This window comes from Octopus sinensis, linkage group LG19 (genome assembly GCF_006345805.1).
Source record: "Octopus sinensis linkage group LG19, ASM634580v1, whole genome shotgun sequence".
Classification (NCBI taxonomy): domain Eukaryota; kingdom Metazoa; phylum Mollusca; class Cephalopoda; order Octopoda; family Octopodidae; genus Octopus; species Octopus sinensis.
This window is the reverse complement of record NC_043015.1, coordinates 45,119,551-45,146,658: the sequence shown is the minus strand read 5'-3', so window position 1 is coordinate 45,146,658 and position 27,108 is coordinate 45,119,551. Positions and strand designations below refer to the sequence as shown.

Here is a 27,108-nt window from a genome sequence, read left to right as displayed (position 1 = left end):
ATATGAAATTGTCACCCATAATTATGACCCGAGTATCAATCTATTGCATTTCAATCTGTTTTAGGGTTAGGGTTAGTTAGGGTAATGGGTACCTTTTTTTCTTCAGAAATGTAAATAAACCCAATCTGTTTCTTAAACGAGGGACATATTCATATGGCACAGAATGTTTTTTTACCTCAATAGACATCATTGATTGGTTGAAATTGCAGAAATTGAAGAAAAACAACAACAAATATCTTACAAACTATAGAATTTTCTCAATAAAGCCAAGAGAAAAAGATGTTTTATAAACACATTCTACCAGTATACGAAGTTTAAAAGTGTTTAGTTACGTGGAAATTATTAAAAAAAACTGCCGTTCAAACCGAAAAGATCCGCCATAATTTTGTAAAGGTGGAGGTGTACAATTGACGGAATTAATCCAGAAAAGGATTAGTAAGCTGCACCAAATTCCGATGTCGGCTTTGACATGATTTCTATAGCTGGATGCCCTTCCTAATGCCAAGTTCTTTACAGAGTGTACTAGCTGGTTTTTTTTTCTATATGGCACTAACATTGGTGAGGCCCCCGAGTAACTCTCAAAAGAACCCCCACCCTAACTGAGGGGTGGGGAGAGACTTTATAACACAACACAACCACATCAAATAAAAGCAAAAACCAAAATTAAGTTGCACGTTAATTATGTTGAAAAACATAATTGGAGACCTACCCTGGCGGACTTTGCTTTTTCTTGAGCATTCATATAAGAGGCCACTAATTTGCTGAGACGCTTTTCTTTGCGGGTCTCTACTAGCAAAATACCATCTGAGATTAAGCTAAATGCTACATCGTCCCGTGACTCTCCAAGCTGGCCAGTTACAAAGTCAACACCATTGGCTTTATATTCTAGATTCACCACAAGCTGCTTTCCAAAAATGTCATGATTTAGAGCCTCGTAAGCATCACGTTTGGCATCTTCCTGTAATAGAAAGAATTAAAAAAAAAAAAAAAAAAATTTAATCATTAGATCATTTCTATTAAGGGTGTCAGAGGAACAGATAGGATTAAATTTATCTAACCCTTTAGTATTTAAACAAGCCATATCTGGCCCAAATATTCTACCTGTTTTATGTTCTTCAGACTGGCCAGTTCTGGCCTCTCACACCAACCCTACAATCATTCTAAAAATAAGTAATCTCATCATCAAAATATCAAAGCTACAAGATAATGTTTGATTAATTCAAAACAATTACGAATGAATAAGCATTACATTTGACAGGGTAATCTGAATGTTAAAGAGTTAACGAAACAAACTTTCATTAACATATACAAAATAAGTGATATCAAACATTCACTACATTTATAGTTGATAAGATTACTGCATGTCTAATCTCTATATATATAAATGGCAAAATGTCTGCATGTGTGTCCTTTATACAAATCCACAATTTTTCAGTTAGAGGGCTCGCACTTTGGATGTCATTCAAAACCGTCCAAGGATGGTCGTGCACATCCTTACATTTCTCTAGTCACCCCGTAAAGCCATTAAAAAATCAGTAGAAGTGAATTTTACCCTGAAAGGATGAAAGGTAAAGTCGACCTCGGCGGAATTCGAACTCTGAACGTAACGGCAGACGAAATATCGGTAAGCATTTCAACCGTCGCGCTAACGCTTCTGCCAGCTCACCGCCTAAAAGGTACATCTTATATGCCATCAAATATGGTGACAAGGATTTTAACACAGAACACAAACTTGAAACTAAATTGACTAAACAGCAAAGTCATAAGGACTACTTGGCTGCAAAAATCTGTCTGTAAACAAGTCCCACCACCAGCCAATTTGAAACATATAATACTTTCTACTTACATCATCAGGGCATTTCACACATGCAAGTCCAAATAGTGTTGCTTGTGCAGGTAATGACTGGAAGACTGGTGGTAACGCAGCAAGCATGGAGAATGGAACTTCTTCTCGCTAAAACAACAAATAAAAATAATACACAATTAATGACTGGTATTATACACACACAGCTGGATGCTTATCCTGTTGCCAACTCTCATCAATTTGCAAGCAAGGTAATATTTCTCCATGGCCAAACATATTTTTGCAGAATATTGGAAATAAATGACACTGCTCGTATATAAAGTGACATAGTTACAGCCATCATGTGATGTCAAGAAAAGGCGATAATAAACATACATACACACATCATCATCTTCGTTTAGCGTCCGCTTTCCATGCTGGCATGGGTTGGACGGTTCAACTGGGGTCTGGGAAGCCAGAAGGCTGCACCAGGCCCAGTCTGATCTGGCAATGTTTCTACGGCTGGATGCCCTTCCTAATGCCAACCACTCCATGAGTGTAGTGGGTGCTTTTTATGTGCCACGGGCATGGGGGCCAGGCGAGGCTGGCAGCGGCCACAATTGGATGGTGCTTTTTACGTGCCACTGGCACAGGTGCCAGATGAGGCTGGTAAATGGTCACGATCGGATGGTGCTTTTTACGTACATGACAGACTTTCACACTGTTTCCATCTTCCAATTCCACTTACAAGGCTTTCATTGACCTGAGGCTATAGGAGAAGATACTTGCCCAAGGTACCACGCAATGAGACTGAACCTGAAACCATGTGACTGGGAAGCAAACTTCACCTTATGGTCATGCCTGTGCTAGGATGCATGCATGCATACATACATATGTATACGAAACAGTAAATGTACCAATTTAAGACAGAAAGGAGAAAAAAATACCCTATGGCAAGATAAAAATCACACATAACTTACTAAGGCATGTTTGAATCTCTTGTCAGTGGGTTTGTTTCCCTTTAAAGTCTAAAATTAGTTCTGTCTTGACATCAATTTGGCTAGTAAAATCATAACCATTAATTCATTCATGAAGACATCCACAAATATACAGTTTAACCCTTTTGTTACTGTATTTATTTTGAGCTGTTCTTTGTTTCTTTCAATTACTTTAAATATAACAAAGAATTTAGCAAAATAACTTCGTTATCATTAATCTAGTGTTAGGAACATAAATTGTGACTAAGGTTTGGTGAAAGATTTTATTTCAGAACTTATGTAAACAAGACATTTGTATTCAGAGCCAGAGCCGGTTTCAGCCGGGTTGGTAACGAAAGGGTTAACAGGGTTGACTGAAGTGAACACCGACAACCCCTTGAGGCTTCCTTATGTGAAAGCTTCAAGTGGTCCTTCAGGTCATCACGTGGGAATAACATTTATTTTTGAATTTTATCCCAGCCTGGAAGACAAACTATGCAAATTTTTTGTTTGTTTGTTCCTTCTCGAGCCATGCCTGGCTCATAAGGGCCAGTTTCCCGGTTTCTTTGGCGTATAGGATTTCCCACCTGGATGGGACGCCGGACCATCGCAGGTGAGCTGCAAGATGCAGGAGGAAAGAACGAGAGAAAGTTGTGGCGAAAGAGTCAGCAGAAGTTCGTCATTACCTTCTGCCGGAGCCGCGTAGAGCTTAGGCGTTTTCGCTCATAAACACACACATCGCCCGGTCTGAGATTCGAACCCACGATCCCATGACTGCGAGTTGGCTGTTCTAACCACTAGGCCATGTGCCTCCACCATGCAAATTTTTCATGAAAGGAGACTGCAAGTGGCACTTAGTGTTGGTTTCAGTCGACTAAAATATATACTCTGTCATTGATATGTGTGGCTGTAATTCTGAATAAGAATTGACTCAAACCAGGACAACCTATTTCTTTATTACCCACAAGGGGTTAAACACAGAGGGGACAAACAAGGCCAGACTTAAGTATTAATTCGATTACATCGACCCCAGTGCGTAACTGGTACTTATTTAATCGACCCCGAAAGGATGAAAGGCAAAGTCGACCTCGGCGGAATTTGAACTCAGAACGTAGCGGCAGACGAAATACTGCTAAGCATTTCGCCCAGCGTGCTAACGATTCTGCCAGCTCGCCGCCCTTAAACCAGGACAACCTGTCCATCCCATACCAACATGGAAAGCATATAACGAAGAGGGTTTACAATTAAATTTATTCTATTAATTACTTGAAAATTAAATATTACTTACATTACCATAATCTATGTATAACACTGTTGCTTTGTTATTACTAACTTTTTCGACTTTAGCTCTGTACCTGTAAAGAAGAAAAAAAAGTTCATATTTAAAAGGAAATAAAATTACTTAAAAAGCCATTTCTTGTAACCTACTGGATTGTTCAAACAACTGTTGGTAGTGATAATGATCCATAGAACAGACTTACAGATCCAAAGGACAATTCAGTTGTGACTACCACCCCACCCCCTTTATATTTTTTGCAGATGCAAAATTATCTACAACTACATTATCAGACGTTTGGGATCTTTTCGGTTTGAACGGCAGTTTTTCAAAATAATTTCCACGTAACTAAACACTTTTAAACTTCGTATACTGGTAGAATGTGTTTATAAAACATCTTTTTCTCTTGGCTTTATTGAGAAAATTCTATAGTTTGTAAGATACTTGTTTTTTTCCCTTCAATTTCTGCAATTCAACCAATCAATGACGTCTATTGAGGTAAAAAAAAGCATTCTGTGCCGTATTAATATGTCCCTCGTTTAAGAAACAGATTGGGTTTATCTACATTTGTGAAGAAAAAAGATACCCTTCCCACCACCCCTAACCCTAAACAGATTGAAATGCAATAGATCGATACTAGGGTCATAATTATGGGTGACAATTTCATATGACACCGCAAGAAAAAACTGCCGTTCAAATCGAAAAGATCCGACGTTTGAATTTCTGAGTTGATAAATTATCATTATACACTGATATATTCACACTAGTGTTGTCAAATACTGAAACAGGTTGAACAACCTGAATAGAGAATGCCACATCAAAAGGAACCAATTTACTTACCACTGATTATCAACAGAAAACTTAGCTGCACAGATTACTCCACGCTTTGGCGTATAAGCACCAACAACTGGAGTATTAGTTTCAAGTTCTTTCCGAAGTTGCTCCATCATTTCAACCAGTTGTGGACCTTCAAATTGAATACAAGTATAATTTAAATAAGCACAGACTTACAAACAAGGAAATAAAGTGATTCTATTTGCTGAAACTTTTTATTTGATTCAGTATTATTTCTATGGGTTGGCCATCAAAATGTAAGATAATGTGTACACACATATAAATATATACACATAAGAAAATAAGACAACAAAGGGTTAAATGATTATGAACTCCATTAGCTTACAGCTGTTTCTGCTATAAGATGCAGTTAAAAGCCTGAGTAACACCTTATAGATTCATCAGAGCCTCAAATATGAAGTGCAGTTTATTTGGGAAAAGAATTACATTTATTCATATATATATATATATATATATATAACCACGGAGTGGTTGGCATTAGGAAGAGCATCCAGCTGTAGAAACACTGCCAGATTAGACTGAAGCCTGGTGCAGCCTCCTGGCTTCCCAGACCCCAGATGAACCGTCCAACCCATGCTAGCATGGAAAGCGGACGTTAAACGATGATGCAATGTGATTCTAAAAATAAACAATTGCATAATCGAAATCTCTAAGCTACAAGATACATATGTTATTAAATTTAAAATATGGGAATAAATAAGTATTACATTTGACAGAGTAACCTGATTGTTAAGGGGCTAAACAAGCCATAAGATACCCAATTTATTTAAAAGAGTAGTGGGGGAAGAATTAGTGGAGACTAAGTACTGGCAATACTTAGTCATATCCCTTCATAATTTAAGTTCAAACCCTGCTAAGACTATTTTTCATCCACCTCTCTGCCTTTTACTAAAATATAATAGATACCAGCCAATTATCCACCTCCTCCATTATTATTATTATTATTATTATTATTAAGTAGGGAAGGCAGTCAGCTGGCAGAATTGTTAGCACACTGGATAAAATGCTTAGCGATATTTCGCTCATCGCTACATTCTGAGTTCAAATTCCGTCAAGGTCAACTTGGCCTTTCATCCTTTCGCGGTCGATAAATTATGTACCAGTGAAATTCTGGAGTCAATTTAATTGACTAATCCCCTTCACCAAAATTTTAGGTGTTGTGCCTACAGTAGAAAGTATTATTATTATTATTATTATTAAGGCAAGCTGGCAGAATCATTAGCACATAGGACGAAATGTTTAGTGGTGTATCATCCATCCTTGTGTTCAAACTTTGCCGAGGTCAACTTTGCCTTCCAGTGTTTTGAGGTCGATGAATGAAGTACCAGTTACATACTGGGGTGTTGATGTAATCGACTTACCACCCTACCCCTACCCCAAAATTTCAGGCCTTGTTTAATTGCATAGCTAGATAAAAATACAAAAGGAAACTTACCACTCTCAACATACTGGGCGTAAAATTTCAAATCAGGCATAACTTCTGTGACAACAACATTGCAGTAATTTAGTTTACGCTCTAATGGTTCTTCAACAACTTGGTCATTTTTAGGTTCTTCATAATTTGACCAAATCTGGAAATATTGGAAATATTTTGCTTGTTTTTATTACTAAATATATACATGCATAACAATTGCTAAGTACAAATACATTTGCTCACACAACTACTTGAGATGTGAAACCGCCACACCTACAGCCAGGTAACATGAACACACTTCTTTTGATCTAGAATCTATTTTTCCTTCCCTCATCAGAACACCTTACCCACACGTCTCTTAAACACAACTAATGCACTTCCTCTTCTTACTTCCCTACATTACTTCATTGCCGATCATACAAACACATAACGACAAATTAGATAATACACTGAGTTTCTAGGTAATTTCACAAAATGAAAATCTAATAATTATATACGAGTTCATTACGAATGATATAAAACTCTGCTATAGGCGCAGGAGTGGCTGTGTGGTAAGTAGCTCGTTTACCAACCACATGCTTCCGGGTTCAGTCCCACTGCGTGGCACCTTGGGCAAGTGTCTTCTACTATAGCCTCGGGCCGACCAAAACCTTGTGAGTGGATTTGGTAGACGGAAACTGAAAGAAGCCCGTCGTATATATGTATATATGCGTGTGTGTGTGTTTGTCCCCCTAGCATTGCTTGACAACCGATGCTGGTGTGTTTATGTCCTCGTTACTTAGCGGTTCGGCAACAGAGACCGATAGAATAAGTACTGGGCTTATATATAAACCTAATACTGTTGCACAAGGTATTCCAGAATAGCAACCACTACATGATGAATTGTGAAGAGCCAGACGAGAATAAGGTGTTGTGTCTAAGACGTTTGACCCAAAAGTTGTTCTGGCTGCTATGTTCATGAACTGCTTGACCAGAAATGACAGGAGCTATGCAAAAATGATACCACCACTACCACATTGCCCTGTGTTAATATTCCAAAGATCTTCCACTCATAGAGCAAGCAGTGCAATATACCTCACCCAGGAGCATCATACCATAAATGCATGAAAATCTGAGCTTAAACCAGTATTTTAACCACAAAAATACTTTGTTGTTTAACCCTTTAGTGTTTAAACCGACCATACCCGGCCCAAATAATCTACCTGTTTTCTGTTAAAACTGCCCAGATTTGGTATCTCACACCAACCTATAATGTCAATCTAAAAACAGGTGATAACATCATCGAAATCTTAAAGCTACGAAATAATGCAGGATTAGCTTAAAACAATACGGATGAATAAATATTATATTTGACAGAATAATCTGAATGCTAAAGGGTCAATCAACCTTTTATATCTGCTTTTCATATTAGCACGAGTAGAACAGGTTGATAGGATCCAATGGAAGGTGGGGGGGGGGACATCTTTTTTCCTCTCTTTTTTTTACTTGTTTCAGTCATTTGACTGCGGCCACGCTGGAGCACCGCCTTTAATCAAGCAACTCGACCACGGGACTTATTCTTTTGCAAGCCCAGTACTTATTCTATCGGTCTGTTTTGCCGAACCGCTAAGTGACGGGGACATAAATACACCAGCATCAGTTGTCAAGCAATGCTAGGGGGACAAACACAGACACACACACACACACACATATATATATATATATATACACACATATATACGATGGGCTTCTTTCAGTTTCCGTCTACCAAATCCACTCACAAGGCTTTGGTCGGCCCGAGGCTATAGTAGAAGACACTTGCCCAAGGTGCCACGCAGTGGGACTGAACCCGGAACCATGTGGTTGGTAAACAAGCTACTTACCACACAGCCACTCCTGCGCCTATGCAAAAGGGTGATTGGAAGAGTGACCCGTAAAGCAGTTGGTAATACAAAGGCTGTAAAAACCAGGTCATTACAATGAAATAATTGAATGGTGACCTGGACAAAGAAGAATAGACCACCAAGTAATTAAATACTGTCAACCGGATACAGGTGACTTCAGTTTTGATGCAGACAATATTTCTAGTGCTGACTGCACAATAAAATCCACCAGCCCCAGGTGCATATTGTAGAATGATTGGCAGTAGGAAGGGCAGCCAGGCATAACAAAAAGAAAAAAAAGCTGACATACAATAAAGACCGGCAGGTTTCAGTTTTTGTGTATGCAAAATAACAAAGGATTGTGACAGTCCGAGACGCATCATCCCATTCCAGCATGCAAAAACACATTTTACAATGATGATTACATCATCATCATCGTTTAACGTCTGCTTTCCATGCTAGCATGGGTTGGACGGTTCAACTGGGGTCTGGCAAGCCCGAAGGCTGCACCAGGCCAGTCAGATCTGGCAGTGTTTCTACAGCTGGATGCCCTTCCTAACGCCAACCACTCCGAGAGTGTAGTGGGTGATTTTATGTGCCACCGACACAGGTGCCAGACGAGGCTGGCTAAAAATCTTCCATACGTCCCATAGTAAAAATCTTCCATACGTTCCATAGTAAAAATTAAAATAGAAATTTCAAACATTTACATTTAATTTAGCTGTCTTTGCTTTTGTTTCTGCTTCTAGTAAAGCTTTGTAACACGCGCTACGTTCTGCAGTGAAATGGACTTTTGCTAAACCTTCTTCGACAAGTGCAATAGACAGGTTAGTAGTTTCAATGTGTAACCATCCAATGAAATTTCCACCTTTATCAATAGTCTCTACTTCAACTTCAACCTAGAGAAAGAGACAAAACAAAAAAGGGAAAATATGACAATTGCATTAAGTGAGCATGAGTGCTATAATATAGTCAGACCAGTAATTCCATTTTATATATCAAAAGTTGCATTTAATTTATGCACAAGGCCAACATGTTTTATTAGGGAGGGAAGGGGCTTAGTTTATTTCATTGACCCTAGTATTTGACTGGTACTTTATTTTATCAAACTGGAAAGGATGAAAGGCAATGGTGACTTCAGCTGAATTTGAATTCAGTTTCACATCAATATAACTGACAAACAATTATACTTATAGAAGAGACATGACAGTCATTTCAAACGCAAATACACTGATACGTTTACTAACATTTTCACCATCATCATTATTATTATTATTAAGGCGGTGAGCTGGCAGAAACGTTAGCATGCTGGGCGAAATGCCTTAAGGTATTTTGTCTGCCGTTACGTTCTGAGTTCAAATTCCGCCGAGGTCGACTTTGCCTTTCATCCTTTCAGGGTTGATAAATTAAGTAGCAGTTGCGTACTAGGGTCAATCTGATTAACTGGTCCCCTCCCCCTCCATAAAGACGGACGAAATACTGCTAAGCATTTTTCCCAGTGTGCTAATGTTTCTGCCAGCTTGCCGGCTTATGGGGGACTAAATAATGGCAGCAGAAAGGTTTGTATTCGTGACTTTGCTGGGGAAATTGCAGCCATTGTGCCTTCCCTATTAAAAAGTTGACCTTGTCTGTAAGTTAGAATCATATTATATATATATATATATATATATATATATATATTAATGAATGATTTAAGTCAAATTATATATGGAAACAATTAAACATTATACTAAAGGATTACTCAATACCTTTTAGTAGAGTATCTTTTTCTTTTATTCAACTTTTACAAGGGTGACAGTGACTTTGAAATTTCGGTTTTCTAGCCTTTCTTCAGTCTGAAGGGGGCTAGCAAATCAAAACTTCAAAATTGCTATCACCTGTCTCCTCTTAAAATTTTAATAAATTAATTAATGCATGCACGCATGTGTGTGTGTGTGTGTGTGTGTATACATATATATATAAATAATAATAATATTAGGGAGTATGGTTCCAAACTTACAGGGAAAAATCAGATTTAGTATTAAATCAAATTTCACAGTATAAATATATAAAATATATTTATCTCTGATTCATATTTTATATATACATATATGTATCTGGTGAAGCAGAAGTCCCTAAAAAAAATTGGCCATTTGTTTAGTTAAGAAAATAAAAACTTGAACACAAAAAAATGAAGCTGAAGTAAAAGTGAAAATTACCCCTTTTTGGATACATAGTTCCCGTGTAAATTGTAAAGCCTCTTCACCATATGGTTCCGCTGGTATTGTTGAACCACCACCAGGCGCAGGTCTTGAGGCACGAGGACAATCAATACCTAAGAGAAAACATAATCATGAAATAATAATTAACATATGGCTAAAAAGAAATTACTCATGAGATTAAATTTTGATACAGCAATGAATTATTCTACCAGCGCTTATACTAATGATATACACACCACTTCCACATAATGCTTGACTAATATCATCATCATCGTTTAGCGTCCGTTCTCCATGCTAGCATGGGTTGGACGGTTCAACTGGGGTCTGGGAAGCCAGAAGGCTGCACCAGGCCCAGTCTGATCTGGCAGTGTTTCTACAGCTGGATGCCCTTCCTAATGCCAACCACTCCATGAGTGTAGTGGGTGTTTTTTACATGCCAGACGAGGTTGGCAAACGGCCACAATCGGATGGTGCTTTTTACGTGCCACCGGCACGGGGGCCAGGCGATCATTTCTACTTTATGCCTAATCACAAGAAGTCGTGAATTACTACCTAGGTTTGGCGATACAAACATGAAAATAGACCTCAAAACGCGCCTGTGTGTATGTGTGTACGTGTATTAATATTCAGCAAAAGTTACAGATTGACTCAAGGACGAAGAGTTTTTTATGTAGACACTTCGTAATTCTCAACCCTAGAGTCATTCTGTAACTTCTGCCGATTATTAATAATACAAAAAATATTACTATCTTATATAAAATGTAAATCACACACAAATTGTCAAAATTAGTAAAATACAACACAACACCGTGTCCATATTGTATATAGATGAAGAAGAAGTGAAAGACTGGCTTAATTCCCCTCGAATCTTACCTGTCTTGAAAGAACATACAGGTAATCTTAAATACACTATATCTAAAGAGGCAAGATAGTGTCAGGTGAAATGCCATTAATCGCAAGGCTAATTAAATAAGTTACTCTTTTTTTTACATGGTTTAAACATCACTGGTAGAAAGGACATTCAGCTTTAAAAATAACTGCTTCAAACCTCTCTCATACTGGCATGAAAAATAAACGTTATATCAAGCTAAAAGATTTTTTCAATGTGGTAGAAATTTTAAACAATACTAATTGAAATATGAAGAAACCAAGAAGGTAATATCGTACAATCTCAATCCTTATATGTATATAAACTATGTATACCATAAAAATGAAATGAGAAATGAAAGCAAACAAAGTTTGTTTTAGAAGTGTTGAGATGTATTGAAGGATATAGATATAAATTTTTTATTCTCAAACGCGGGATAATGCTAATGAATAGCGCAATACAGGTAAATTATCCATACATTGCAGAAAAATATGTTACCGGCCAGCCACTAGACTGGAATTCACATCTCTGTGATTACGCATCAAGTGCTTTACCATTAAGCTAAACTGCCCAGTAACGAATTCTTTTGCAATTTTAGAACTTATAAATTTAGCTTCATACGACGCTAACGTTAAATTCAACTTATGATGAAAGTAAACAAACAAAGTTTATTTTATGAAGCTAAATTTATAAGTTCTAAAATTGCAGAAGAATTCCTTACTGGGCAGTTTAGCTTAATGGTAAAGCACTTGACACATAATCACAGGGATGTGAGTTCGAGTCTCATGGCTAGCCAGTAACGTATTTTTCTGCAATGTAAGGATAATTTATCCTGATCACACTATCTATATCTTTGAAATGACAAATATATGAAATATCAAAATATCTATACTGTTGAAATCTAAAAATCATAGTTGTCTTCATGCTTTTCTCCCTATAACATTCTTGTAATTCCATTAGCAACTTGATGCAAGCATAGCTACATAATTATGAAGTTCATTTCCTGACCACATAGTTTTATGCTCAATTCCATACATAGCATGGCAGCTTAGGCAAGTGTTTTCACTGAAGCCCTAAGCCAACCAAAGTCTTAAGAGTGAATTTGGTAGACATTAACTGAAAGAAGCCCATTATATGTGTATATAGTTGTGTGTTTGATTCTGTGTGCTTCTCCAAAAAACTGTGATGTTGCCATTTTCCTTGCCAAGAAATCATTCACTGAGTTTGTAACCTTGAAATATGAATGGAATACAAAGTCCCTTACTTGTGGCAGAAAGGACATCCAGCTGCAAAACAATTCCATAGTAAGATATTTGTCTAACCCATGCTAGCATCGAAAAATAGATGTATAAGCAAAACACTATTTACATACATGGAATAGAAAGCAGATTAATAAATGTGAGATTACCAGAGATAAGGAATGTAATGAGGCAAGTTTCTCTGGGGATAAAAAGCCGAAGACGGGATCCACTTGCCACAAACTCAACTATAGCCTCTGATCGTCCAGCCCTTTGCAAGAATGGTAAAAACTGTTTAGACTTGCTAAAATCCTGCAAATAAATTATATAATGACAAATATAAAAACTGGAAGTCAATGTTATCAGTTAAGACATGGCAAAGTGATAAAACGCTCTAATTGCTAATTAAAACTGCAACATTTCTAACAAATCATAATTGATTGGATAAGATGATTTCTATCGTAATAATTTTATGACTATATTTCTCAACAGTTGATATTAACTTTCAATATAATAAAAAATTTGGAAGAGTTTAATAAAACATCAGTAACATTATATACCGTAAATCCTCAAGTATAGTCCACCCTTGAGTATAATACACAGGGGATTTTTAGGGGGCTGTACCTCTGAAAAACCTAAACCTTGTGTATAATACGCACCCCTTCTCTAACTTGAGTCAAGGAGATCTATATAACGTCCTTGGTTTGTAAAAATGTATAGGTAACGTCCTTTATTATTATTGTATATATAACATAATGCAAACGTGTAGCTTTTTTGTGCATTTTGTTTGCAGAAAATAAAGAAATAACAGTAATAAGGTTTAATAAATGTTGCTTATTGCAAGTTATGGATGATTTAAGGTATTTTTGTGCCCGACATCACAAAATGCGTCTGAATAAACATTGCCGGGCAGCAAATAGAGACTCGAACATTGCTTAGAAAATAATTTTCATTTTTAACCTCGTGTATAATACGCACTAGGGATTTTGACCTTTAAATTTTGGGGAACAAATGCGGATTATACTCGAGGATTTACGGTATTGGTTATATATTATAATGGTATTTCATATCACTGATGTAACAAGGTTTTAGGTTTTAATATGACATTTAGTAGGGCAGTCTTAAATACTAAACAGGTTAATAAGTCAATGAGTTTGAACAACATATTTGACGTAACAACAGAGCAAATTAGAACTGAATAAAACAACTCAGTAATGGAAATAGTTAAGTTTATAGTGATAAGAATCACATCATTATCATCATTTTACATCTCCGTTTCCTGCTGCTATGGACTGAATGAGGTTGTTACAGTTCAAGTCAATTCCTATTCAGAATTACTGTTCATATAAATGAGTTGAAGGATCAGGTCTCCCTTGAATGTTTGGCTTGGTTTCCACAGCTGGATGCTATTCCTATCCCCAACAATTTTATAGAGGGGATTTTTTTTGTAACACCAGCAATAGATAGATTGCCAAATCTTCACATAAGACAAACCTAAGGATCCTGTCAACCCTATGGTTTCCTCTCTGCTCAAAAACTAAACACTTTACAGCATACTTAGTTATTATATATATATAAACAATTGCAGTGTGGAAAGTGTTTATAAGCCATTTAAGAAACACACAAAACCGTTTAGATTCACTTCAACATTTAAATTTAAATTTAAATGTTGAAATTTTAAAATTAAATTTAAATGTTGAAGTGAATCTAACGGTTTTGTGTGTTTCTTAAATGGCTTATAAACACCTTCCACACTGCAATTGTTTTCGTTCCAGCACACGATCTCAGATCAAGTCACTTGCTATGCAAGTACATCCCCGTAATATATATATATATATATATATATATATCATGGCCCCAGAATTAGTGAGACTGTTTTGTACACAGTAAGAGAAAGGAATCCTCACTACTCAAAAAGTCTTCACTATACAAAACTAGTAACACTTATCAAAGCTAAACACCAAAAACAGTAAATTAACATTTAGTTTCTACAGCACAAAATAGCTAATCTTCAAAATTGTTTTCACAAGAACTCCATTTCAAAGAGACTGTGCTTTCCCTATTCTTCATAAATAATACCTGAGAGACAAATGTAAATGTGTGCATGTGTAAAAATCAGTTCGTATTTGTGCATGCATGCAATGCACCCACACATAACCAAGTTACCAAAGGTTTACTCACTCCAGACAAATCTGCAACTCTATGAATTGGTGGTTCTTTTTTAGAGTGAACACCAAGTCCTTTCTTTTGTGCTCTGGACTCTGCACTAAGTAACTCATCGTAGTGGGCAGATCGTTGGTCATCATCTTGACGATGGCGGATCACAGTTGCCAGACCTTTACTCACCAAAGCCTCAGCCACATTACTGGATAAACAGAAACGAAAATGAAATTATAGCAAACATTTGAGCGAGATTTCCAATCCCACCAAGCCCAGGAAATGGAGTCATAGATGCTGTCCTTCTATCCCTAAACCATTAGCATTTAAACTGGCCATATCCAACAAAAATAATCTGGTTCTATATTTAAGAGATGAAGAATTACGAGCATTATTTACATTCAACAGATATTTGTCCTCATCTTTGTTGTTAACACGACATTTCAGCTGATATACCCTCCAGCCTTCTTCAGGTGTCTTGCGGAAATTTCGAACCTGAGTTCACATTCCTAAGGTATCGAACTTGGAATTTTGGGGTTAGTAGCCTACGCTCTTAACCACTACGCCATATGCCCACAGGCATATGGCGTAGTGGTTAAGAGCGCAGGCTACTAACCCCAAGATTCCAAGTTTGCTTCCAAGCAGTGACCTAAACATTAACAATAATAATGATAACAATAAAATTGAAAAATACCTTAGGAATGAGAACCCAGGTTCGAAATTTCCCCAAGACACCTGAAGAAGGCTGGAGAGTATATCAGCCGATACTGCTAGGCATTTGAACATAAATTTATTTTTGAACAAGTGAAACACCTCCCACACTCAACGCAAGATTATTAATGAATTCATCAAAATGCAAATTAGTGGAATTCTCCTACATTAACCCTTTTATTGCCAGCCTGCCTTAGACTCTCCTTGGTTTATATTACAAGCTTCCTAATTCAAAGTGATTTAAATTAGAATCTTCCTTCAATATCTTGTGTTAATTTATGTTGCAAACATCTGATTAAAATGGTAAATTTTTTTTTTACTAAATTCCTCATTTTCCAAATGAATTGAAACAAATGTATTTACACTGAAATATGGTAACAAAAGGGTTTGTCCCTTAACCCTTTAGCATTTAAACCGGCCATATCCAGCCAAAAGTATTCTGCCTGTTTTATGTTCAAACTGGCCATATCTGATCTCTCACACCAACCCTACAATATCCTTTTAAAAATTAACAGCTACCTCATCAAAATCTCATAGCTACAAGATAATGCATGATTAGCTCAAAACAATGGGGACAAAAAAGGATTAATTTTGGCAGAATAATGCGAACACTAAAGGGTTAATATATAGAAGAGCCTTACATGACACTTATTTCAAGTGCAATTTTACAAAGAGTCTTACTATTAAATCAGGTATCTAAACTATATATTTTGACAATAAAAATAAACAACAGCAATGATAGATGTTGGCTGAAGGAATTTCGAATTGTATTAAAATTAAAATGAAGAGAATTGAAGAATGAGTTACTTACATATTCCCACTTGTTACGGTGCAGCAAGTTTTCTCTGGAAAACCTCCAGAAGCTGGTTGAATATAATCAATTTGCACGTTGACCTACATAATTATAAAACAAAGAAAAATGCCAGAATGAAAAATTTTTTTTTACAAAGTTTGAGTTTTCACAAGATAAATTCTTTGTTATGATAGATTAAAAGTTTCAAATAATCTAAAACAAAAACCACAATATTCTATGAAAATTATGATCTGATAATATTGCATATAATAAGCTAAAAAGCAAGAAATCATCGTCATTGTCTAACGTTTGCTTTCCATGCTGGCATGGGTTGGATGGTTTGACTGAGGACTGGCAAGCCAAGAGGCTGCACCAGGCTCCAATCTGATCTAGCAAAGGTTTCTACAGCCGGATGCCCTTCCTAACGCCAACCACTCTGTGAGTGTAGTGGGTGCTTTTTTAACTCAGAGTGCAAACTGTTGGAACAAACAGTATCCAACATTTTGACTGTCAAGTCATCACCTTCAAAAATTAAACTAAAAAGAATAAAGCAGAACTGTAAATAACTGTAAACACTTACCTACAGAAAAACATTGATATCAAAGTTTGTTTTCCAAAGATCAACAAGGTTTAAGTACATTAACTAGAAATATATTAGTTTCTCCTTATGAGAGCTCAAAATCTCTCGTGGAAGCGTCATCCAACCAAAATGCAAATATATGGGAAACTACCACCCGTGTCATCTCTTGTGAAAGGTAGGAGAGTCCAGTTTGCTGGACATTGTTGTAGAGCTGAAAACGAGGCAATTTCTACTCTTCTCCTCTGGAAGCCATCTACTCGCAATACCAGAGGGCGCACACTCTCATACCCTGATGTAATCTCCAGGGATACAGGCATCCAGCAACAGGACCTCTGTAATGCCATGATGGACCGTGAAGTCTGGCATAGCATGGTAAAATCCATTGTCTCGACCACAGTCGAACAATGAGTGAATGAATTAGTTTCAAATTTTGGCACAATGCCAGCAATTTCGAGGGAGGTGATAAGTCGATTACCTCAACCCCATTATTCAACTGGTACTTATTTTATTATTCCAGGCAAAGTCAACCTCAGCAAAATTTGAACTCTAAACATGAAGACAGACAAAATACCACTAGACATTTTGCCCAGCAGGTTAACAATTCTGCCAGCTCAATGGCTTTCATTCAATGGAAATATATTAACCCTTTAGTGTTTAAACCGGCCATATCCAGCCCAAATATTCTACAAGTTTTATATTCAAACTGGTGATATCTAGCCTCTCACACCTAACCTAGGTTGACATTCTAAAAATAAACAATCACATCATTGAAACTTCAAAGCTATAAGATAATGCATGATCAATTCAAAACAATTTGAGTGAAAAAGTATTACATTTAACAGAGTAATCTGAACACTAAAGGGTTAAGTTACAATTTGATCAAAGACTTTGATATTAACAAAACTAATACCAAAACATACCTTTTTACCCACAAGTTTTTTGCGCATGAATTCTCGAGCCTCAAACATGTAAGGGATATCATAGAGTGGTCTCACACGCCGATTAGAGTCTTTCATGATATTTGGTGTAGCATTCTCATTGTTTTCTGATTGAAGTCTAAAGAAAGAGGGGAAAAAAAGAAAAAAAAAATTTTAAAGATTTCAAAGTTCAAAGTAAATTTAGGTCACAAACTAAGAAAATTATTACGAGGCGCAAGAGTGACTGTGTGGTTAGTAGCTTGTTTACCAACCACATGGTTCCGGGTTCAGTCCCACTGCATGGCACCTTGGGCAAGTGTCTTCTACTATAGCCTAGGGCCGACCAGAGCCTTGTGAGTGGATTTGGTAGACAGAAACTGAAAGAAGCCTGTTGTATATATGTATATATGTGTATGTGTGTGTATATGTTTGTGTGTCTATGTTTGTTCCCCTAGCATTGCTTGACAACCAATGCTGGTGTGTTTATGTCCCCGTTACTTAGCGGTTTGGCAAAAGAGACCGATAGAATAAGTACTGGGCTTACAAAAAGAATAAGTCCCGGGATCGAGTTGCTCGATTAAAGGCGGTGCTCCAGCATGGCCGCAGTCAAATGACTGAAACAAGTAAAAGAGTAAAGAGTAACAGTAATATATTTTTGTTACTTACCGAGGAGGTCGAATACTAGCAAGGAATATTTTTCTGGTATCTGATGATTTAACAATCATAGCATCTCCATTAACAATCTCTACAACCTGAAGAAAACAAGTGAAATAAGAATAGAAAGTGACAAGAGAAAATTGTTCGTGTTTAAGAATAGTATATTTGTGATTGTTAAGGGAACATGGTCTAGTAGTTTGGTTGTTGCACTCATGATTGCAAGGTTGTGGTTTCAATTCCCAGACCAGGTGGTGCATTGTGTTCTTGAGCAAAACGCTCCATTTCACGTTGCTCTGTGATCGTGTTGACACCTGACATATGGTACACTATGCACACCTGTTCAGGTAGCATCTATTTGAAGAAGGAACAGAGCGGCTAACCGGCTTCTGTGTCAGTGGGACTTAAAGGGCACCACTCGAGCATGATCATTACCAGCGTCGCCTTACTGGCACTTGTGCCCGTGCTAGTAGGGTGCCAAGAGCACCATCCGAGCGTGATTGTTGCCAGAGCCGCCAACTGGCTTCCCTACCCGTGGCACGTAAAAGGGCACCATTCGAGTGTGATCGCTACCAAAGTTGCCTTACTGGCACCTGTGCTGGTGGCATGTGTAAAAGGATTCGAACGAGGTCGTTGCCAGTACCGCCTGACTGGCTCCCGTGCCGGTGGCACGTAAAAAGCACCCACTACACCCTCGGAGTGGTTGGCGTTAGGAAGGGCATCCAGCTGTAGAAACTCTGCCAAATCAAGATTGGAGCCTGGTGCAACCATCTGGTTCACCAGCCTTCAGTCAAAATCGTCCAACCCATGCTAGCATGGAAAGCAGACGTTAAACAATGATGATGATGAATTCAGCAAGAAATTGCAGAGCTCTCTTTCTTGGACTACAAGAAACTACCATCATTTGTGATTAGAGGCATCCACCATAGATGATCAACCCGAACCTGAATGACTTCAAAAGACTTTCGTACTTTTCCCAAGGGCATTTGCACATTTAGTGTAATCTCCATAACTGAAAAATTAAAACTGGCAACTTTTCAAGAGCTTACCACCTATGCTACAGTATTCATCACACACACGCAATATCACTCATCAAGCCTGTACTTAATCACTCAACCTGCTACAATTAGTAGCCAAATCTCCCTCTAATCACATGACAACAAACTAAATTGATCACCAACTCTCAAACACAAGACATGCTTCTAATTTTGCCACTCACCTTAGCAGTAAAGTTTTTACTTTTATCATCAATAACGACACCAGATGGTTTGTAGTCTTTCCATATCCGCAGTCGGTTTTCTTTGGCTTTTCTGTAATATACAACGTGAATGTTTTTTCAATATGAAACACAAAGTTCAAAATGGAAAAGCTTAGAAACTATGATTATGTAATTTATAATTGCTACATTTGGGATTTAATATCTTAGCATTGGCACAAGAATTTTATCAAATACCCAGATATCGTTTTTTTATTTTTAAATACTTTGGAGTAGGGATAAGGGAGAACAACAGTATAAACAATTTGAACAAAAAAAAAAGACATTAAAGCCAAAAGACACAGTAATGAAATTTAAATTAATTAAGTTTGAAGATCATTATTATATCAATTCCATCAACATCATTTAATGTCCATGTTCCATGCTGTAATTGGCTGGATGGTTTCACAGGACTGCATCATGCTTTTGCCTCACCTTTGACACGGTTTCTACAGCTGGATGCCCTTCATAACACCAGCCACTTTGGTGATGTCTGGGTGCTTTTTTCATGCCTATTTCTTTACTACCCACAGGGGCTAAACACAGAGAGGGGACAAACAAGGACAGACATAGGTATTAAGTCGATTACATCGACCCCAGTGCGTAACTGGTACTTATTTAATCGACCCCGAAAGGATGAAAGGCAAAGTCGACCTGGGTGGAATTTGAACTCAGATGTAGCGGCAGACGAAATACTCCTAAGCATTTCGCCCGGCGTGCTAATGTTTCTGCCAGTTCGCCGCCTTAGGTTTCTCCTCACCCCGAGCGGATAAATCTTTCGCCTTTTGCTTTTTTCATGCCATCACACTAGGAAGATCACTATGCAGCATGCAAAACTATGGACCTCAGGGAGAAGGATGTGAGGGACAAAGTTAGGCGAGGAAAATGAGTAGAGAGAAGTACAGAAAGATAAAAGGGTTAGATGCTGATAAAAGGAATTGAAAAAAAATTAAATCATTCTAATTACCTTTCAGCTGCACGATACTTTTCAGTCCCACTTGTAACAACTCCCATGCTCCAGTCAACACATCGTGCAAAACCTTCACTTAATAAAAATTCTGTAATGTTGCCTCTCTGTAAGTAGGAAACAAAAAAATTTCATTTAAAACTATTAGAATCATTTGCATTTATTTTGAACATCAAACAAATAGAATATTTGAGCTGGATATGGTCAGTTTGAATGTCAAAGAGCTAAATCTCAAAAATACATGCACGTAAAAAGCACCCCCTACACTCTCGGAGTGGTTGGCGTTAAGAAAGGCATCCGGCTGTAGAAACTCTGCCAAATCAAGATTTGAGCCTGGTGCAGCCATCTGGTTCACCAGTCTTCAGTCAAAATCGTCCAACCCATGCTAGCATGGAAAGCGGACGTTAAACGATGATGATGATGCTTCTGATAGAACTGAATGGAAAAGGGGTAAACAGCTAATTAGATGATGTTTCATTGATAGAAACTAAACTGTATGGTGTTTGTTACGTGCCACCAGCACGGAGGCCAGTCGATGCGGTGCTGGCTACAGCCACTATGCATTCCAGGACAGTAAGATAGCCAAATCTTACAGTCACATGCATGGCTGTGTGGTTAAGAAGCTCATTTTGCAACCACTTGGTTTTAGGTTCAGTCCCATTGTGCAGTGCCTTGGGCAAGTGTCTTCTACTATAGCCCTGGGCTGACCAGTACCTTATGAATAAATTTGGTAGAGAGAAACTGTGTGTGTGTGTGTGTGTGCATGCACACGTGCCTGCTGTTTACTCCCCACCAACCATTTGTCAATTGGTGTTGGTTTGTTTATGTCCCTGTGACATAGCAGTTTGGCAACAGGGATCAATAGAATAAGTAGAAGACTTTAAAAATATGTACGGCATTCAATTTGTTCAGTGAAACCCTTGAAAGCAGTGCTCCAGCATGGCTGCTGTCTAATGACTGACACTAGTGAAAAACAATAAATAAAAAAGGAAAAAAAAACCCATCTCATATTGGACATTCTGAGTTCAAATCTATCTGAAGTGAATGCAATAAATACGTAGCATCATCATTTAGCGTCCGCTTTCCATGCTAGCATGGGTTGGACGGTTCAACTGGGGTCTGGGAAGCCAGGAGGCTGCACCAGGCCCAGTCTGATCTGGCAATGTTTCTACAGCTGGATGCCCTTCCTAACGCCAACCACTCCATGAGTGTAGTGGGTGCTTTTTACGTGCCACCGGCACGGGGGCCTGGCGAGCAAAAATAAAAAGGGCTAAATTCACACTATCCATCCCTTCATAGGGCTTAAGGAATTAGTGACATAAATTAAGTTAAAGGCTGATGCAGTGAATGCTATATGATAAAAAAAATTCTAAAACTATTGAAATTTCTATGCATATATGTATATATTTGTATGTATATATATACATATATATGTATAGTGTAAATATATATATATTAATTAAAATAAGGCAGTGAGCTAGCAGAATCATTAGCACAACGAGCAAAATGCTCAACAGTATTTTGTCAGGCTTTACATTCTGAGTTCAAATGTCACCAGGATCAACTTAGGCTCTCATCCTTTTGGGGACAATAAAATACTGGTTAAGCACAGAGGCTGATGTAATCAACTTACCTGTTCCTCCAAAATTAGGTGACAATATAATGTAGCTAATTACATAGAGCCTCTAAAAAACAGAACCTCTATAGAAAAAGGCCGGCTGGAAATCAGAAAACTGCATAAGAGCTTAACCCTTTAGTGCTTAAACCGGCCACAATATTATCCTTGTTTTATGTTCAAACTTATGATATTCAGCCTCTCATACCTACCCTGCAATGTCATTCTAAAGATAAATAATCACATCAAAAATTTGAAGCTTGGCTGGCTTCCGTGCCGGTGGCACGTAAAAAGCACCCACTACACTCATGGAGTGGTTGGCGTTAGGAAGGGCATCCAGCCGTAGAAACATTGCCAGATCAGACTGGAGCCTGGTGCTGCCCCTGGCTTCCCAGACCCCAGTCGAACCGTCCAACCCGTGCTAGCGCGGAAAACGGACGTTAAACGATGATGATGATGATGATAAGGCACAATTAATTCAAAACAATGGGAATAAATAAGTATTACATTTGACAGAGTAATCTAAACCCTAAAGGGTTAAGCTATCTCTGCCCTACTTCATGTAAGAATGAGGAAGAATAAATATGAAGTGGAAAAGTAAACCTTACCGGATGTATGACTGTTCCAAGGAAGTTTTGGTTAGAGGTTCCTTCCAGAATGATTTTGACATCTCTTTGCAGCAACCGTGATTCAGTGAAATATTTGGCTTCTTCTGCAAATTCTTCTGCTACTTGTTGAACACCTTCCATTTTGAACATTGGTGCCTTGAAGGAAAGAAAAAAAAAAAAGGTTTTTTTTATTTTACAACAAATGGATTTATGTTTTTGTATCATTGTTATATTTTACACTTATTTCCATTTACTGGCAGGAGCTGGGCACGTCTGCAAGGGAACATATTTCCATGTGTTATAATCCCGATTTTTCTTTTTTTTTTTTTTTTGCTTGCACAGTCTAGAAGACATTGTACCTATGGCTTCACAGACTCTCTGAGGTTAGGTCAGTGTTGCCATTAATGTACCTTTGTGAGTCAACAGTTGGGAAACATATGTGGAGGGAGGGAATTCCAGAAGGGCCAGGAAAGGAAGGATTGGCTATAGTGATTACTATAGGGCATTACATGCTGGATACAAGGATAAGAAAAGTGAAGACATAAAAAATAATAATAATAAAGGAGAGAATAAATACATAAAAGACTGTGCTAACATACTTTCAAATCCATGATAAATGTTGCAGGGAAAAAAATGTTAATTTATTACATTTCTCTGTTAACCAGAGCTAACTGAATATTAAAAGGGCAGTATGGCTCAGACACAAGATGGGGCAGGCGGTATATTTATACAGCCTGCTTTGTAATTATGGCTGGTATTAAGAAGGGTATACAGCTGTAAAAACCATGCCAAAATAGAAAGTGGAGCTTGGGGCAGTCCTCTGGCTTGCCAGCTCCTGTCAACTGTCCAGTTCGTGCCAGCATGGAAGATGGAGGTTAGATGATGACGACGACGATATATGTGTGTGTGTAAGCATGGGTTTCTTTGTGGTTAAGAAACTTGATTTGCAACCATGCCATCTTGGTTTCAGTCTCAATGTTCACGAGGTGATCAATGCCTTTTCATTAACTTTGGTACATGGAAATTATATAGAAGCCCATCATATATATATATCGTGCTGGTGGCACGTAAAAAGCACCAACCGATCGTGGCCGTTGCCAGCCTCCCCTGGCACGTAAAAAGCACCCACTACACTCACGGAGTGGTTGGCATTAGGAAGGGCATCCAGCTGTAGAAACACTGCCAGATCAAGACTGAAGCCTGGTGCAGCCTCCTGGCTTCCCAGACCCTGGTCGAACCGTCCAATCCATGCTAGCATGGAAAACGGGCGTTAAACGATGATGATATATATATATATATATATATATATGTTTGTGTGTATGTGTGTCTATGTTTATGTTTGTTGCCCACTATTGTATGACAACCAGTGTTGGTTTATTTATGTTCCTGTAACTTAACAGTTCTGTAAATGAGACCAAAAGAATAAGTACCAGATTTAAAAGGAAAAAAAAAGTATTGGGGTTGATTTGTTTGACTAAATTTTAGAGGTTTAACTGCACAAACAGTCATTTGTTTCGGTCATTAGACTACAGTATGCAGTCCAATGACCGAAACAAGTAAAGCAAAAAAAAAAAAATAGTGAGAGAGAGAGAGAGAGATGTGTTTGCATGTACAAAGACAAACATTTAAACTTACTTTGATTCCTGACAGCATAACTGTGACGTAATCAAAGTTGGGCAACAAAAATGCACGTACAGTGCAACCATCACGCACATGCTCAATCACAGCTGAAATTTAAAACAAAAGAATACACAGATTAAAAAATAAGCCAACATCTTCAAAAATATCAATATGAGATTGATTTTAAAAATACAGAAATTGAGCCATATATATTTCTTATATCTTTATTGCCCACAAGGGGCTAAACACATCGACCCCAGTGCATAAGTGATACTTAATTTATCGACCCTGGAAGGATGAAAGGCAAAGTTGACCTTGGCGGAATTTGAACACAGAATGCAGCAGCAGATGAAATACTGCTAAGCATTTCGCCCAGCGTGCTAATGTTTCTGCCAGCTCGCCACCTTAAATTATATATATGTAATAATAATAATAATAATATTTCTTATATATTTTTTTGCTTGCATGCCTGCATGTGTGTGTGTCATAAATTTACCATTTTTTAATGTCTACTTTTCCATCCTTGCATCAGATGGAATTTAAATCAGATTTTCTAAACCCAGATGCCCTTCCTGTCACCAAACCCTCACCCAGCCCCCTTAGTCAGATATGATGAATTCATAGAAAAATGGGAAACAAAGGACACCATTTCATAGAGGTATGCATTTATGTTTGTGTGGGCCCTTGTCTTGACATGTGATGGTTGCAAAAGACCATCAGTCATACAATTATTTCCAGTATTCTATGAAAAACGTCTTGCTGTGGCAATCTATTAACTTACTCAGAAACTGATGAGGGTAGAAGTCAAAAAGAGCATCTGGCCATAGAAAATCTGCCTCAGTAAATTCCATTCGACCCATATGTGACCCCCTTCGGTCATGAATGACCATGGGATTACACCTAGAAAGTTACCCTCTGAGGCACAAGTCTGGGCAAGATTGTTTATGGAAGACCAGCAGTCGCCCACGCACACCAGCCTCTCCTCTCCACACCACCGATGTTATCCAAGGGAAAGGCAATGGCTGATACAGCTTGGCACCATTGACGTCGCAGCTCATTTATTAACGTGCAAGTGGCTGAGCACTCCACAGACATGTGTACCCTTAATGTAGTTCTCGGGGGAGATTCAGCGTGACACAGAGTGTGACAAGGCTGGCCCTTTGAAATACAGGTACAACAGAAACAGGAAGAAAGAGTAAGAGAAAGTTGTGGTGAAAGAGTACAGCAGGGTTCACCACCACCCCCTGCCGGAGCCTCGTGGAGCTTTAGGTGTTTTCACTCAATAAACACTCACAATGCCCGGTCTGGGAATCGAAACCACGATCCTACGACTGCGAGTCCGCTGCACCTCCACTGACCCATATAAGTTACTGTTAAATGATGATGAAAACATTGAGACCTACAGCTTACCTTCAACTGGTTTATAGTGATGAGATTCAACAAAATTGCGTGGATTTTCACATGTCCACTTAATATTTCGAATGTGGTCATTGGCTGTACCAGTGGCCCACTTTCCTTTCCCTGCAGACTTGGCATTTTCTTCTAATTGTATCAGTTTTTGTTGACTTTCACTGCATCAAACAAAAGGAGGGGGAAAAAATTACTGGGGGGAGAAAAAAGAAAGAAAAAGGAAAGAAAAATCCAACTTTTACACATCTTTGAACAGCATTATGTATCTTATAACTTTTGCTACTGTCATTAGACTGCGGCCATGCTGGAGCACCACCTTGAAGAATGAAATCGGATGAATTGACCCCAGTACTTCCTTGTCAAGTGATGGTGGGGGACAGCCAAACACACACACAACAAACTTCTTACAGTTTTTTATTTCTTTATTGCCCACAAGGGGCTAAACATAGAGGAGGCAAACAAGGACAGACAAATGGATTAAGTCAATTACATCGGCCCCAGTGCGTAACTGGTACTTAATTTATCGACCCCAAAAGGATGAAAGGCAAAGTCGACCTCGGCGGAATTTGAACTCAGAACATAGCGGCAGACAAAATACCGCTAAGCATTTTGCCTGGCGTGCTAACGTTTCTGCCTACCAAATCCATTCACAAGGCTTTGGTTGGCCCAAGGCTATAGAAGATACTTGCCCAAGGTGCCACACAGTGGAACTGAACTTAGAACGATGTGGTTGGGAAGTAAACTGCTTACTACACAGCCACACCTTCACCTGTAAGTATGTATGTTATTGTTAGGCTATTTTGATAATGATAAAAAAAATATTTTAAAAGCTGTTAATTTATAAACCAGATATAGCTTTAATGTGTTCCTCTATTTAATTCATTCAGTTATAATTTCATGATTCTAGATTTTTTTAACAAATAAAAATTACATCAATGTGCAGTGAGTGTATCTGGGATAAATCAACAAAGCAGAGGCCATTTGTTACTAAGCCATGCGCATCCACTATACCTATTTATAACCAGCTGGATTAATCTATAATTAAGTTACTGTGGGACACAATGTAGAAAATGTACTTTGGACTCTTCAGTCAGCAGCCTATTGACCAGTCCAGCTGAAACTACTCTTTTGTAGTTAACCCTTTTGATACCAACCCGTCTGGCTCTGTAGTACAAATGTCTTGTTTTCATAAGTTTTGAATTAAAATCTTCCACCAATTTATGTTCCTAACACTAGCTTAATGATAACTAAGTCATTTTACTAAATTTTTTGTTATATTTAAAATTAATAGAAAGAAACACAGAGCATCTCAAAATAAATACGGTAACAAAAGGGTTAACATTAAAA

The 27,108-nt window shown here is 38.0% G+C and overlaps 1 protein-coding gene and 1 long non-coding RNA gene across 3 annotated transcripts in view; one reads left to right on the top strand and one right to left on the bottom strand.

Annotated features, from left to right (window-relative positions):
* LOC115221969 (staphylococcal nuclease domain-containing protein 1) overlaps positions 1 to 27,108 on the bottom strand; it is a 52,232-nt gene that overhangs the window by 4,898 nt on the left and 20,226 nt on the right. The window contains exons 5-21 of the mRNA XM_029792067.2: positions 25,762 to 25,922; positions 24,367 to 24,458; positions 22,732 to 22,887; positions 20,509 to 20,615; positions 19,506 to 19,596; positions 18,299 to 18,384; positions 17,636 to 17,771; positions 16,154 to 16,236; positions 14,656 to 14,839; positions 12,645 to 12,786; positions 10,366 to 10,481; positions 8,878 to 9,066; positions 6,327 to 6,462; positions 4,877 to 5,003; positions 4,049 to 4,115; positions 1,847 to 1,954; positions 710 to 958 (exon numbers count right to left, since the gene is read on the bottom strand). Of these exons, the coding sequence (XP_029647927.1) occupies positions 710 to 958; positions 1,847 to 1,954; positions 4,049 to 4,115; positions 4,877 to 5,003; positions 6,327 to 6,462; positions 8,878 to 9,066; positions 10,366 to 10,481; positions 12,645 to 12,786; positions 14,656 to 14,839; positions 16,154 to 16,236; positions 17,636 to 17,771; positions 18,299 to 18,384; positions 19,506 to 19,596; positions 20,509 to 20,615; positions 22,732 to 22,887; positions 24,367 to 24,458; positions 25,762 to 25,922 (2,230 nt within the window). The remainder of the gene's footprint in view (positions 1 to 709; positions 959 to 1,846; positions 1,955 to 4,048; positions 4,116 to 4,876; positions 5,004 to 6,326; positions 6,463 to 8,877; positions 9,067 to 10,365; positions 10,482 to 12,644; positions 12,787 to 14,655; positions 14,840 to 16,153; positions 16,237 to 17,635; positions 17,772 to 18,298; positions 18,385 to 19,505; positions 19,597 to 20,508; positions 20,616 to 22,731; positions 22,888 to 24,366; positions 24,459 to 25,761; positions 25,923 to 27,108) is intronic.
* The window catches only part of LOC118767200, a 33,953-nt gene continuing 7,968 nt past the window's right edge, over positions 1,124 to 27,108 (top strand). The window contains exons 1-4 of one of the 2 annotated variants that reach the window (XR_005003106.1): positions 1,124 to 1,170; positions 7,575 to 7,681; positions 16,764 to 16,769; positions 25,548 to 25,559. This is a non-coding gene — a long non-coding RNA (uncharacterized LOC118767200). Of the gene's footprint in view, positions 1,171 to 7,504; positions 7,682 to 16,763; positions 16,770 to 25,547; positions 25,560 to 27,108 lie in introns of those variants that run through there. The other variant, XR_005003105.1, reaches the window with a different exon arrangement.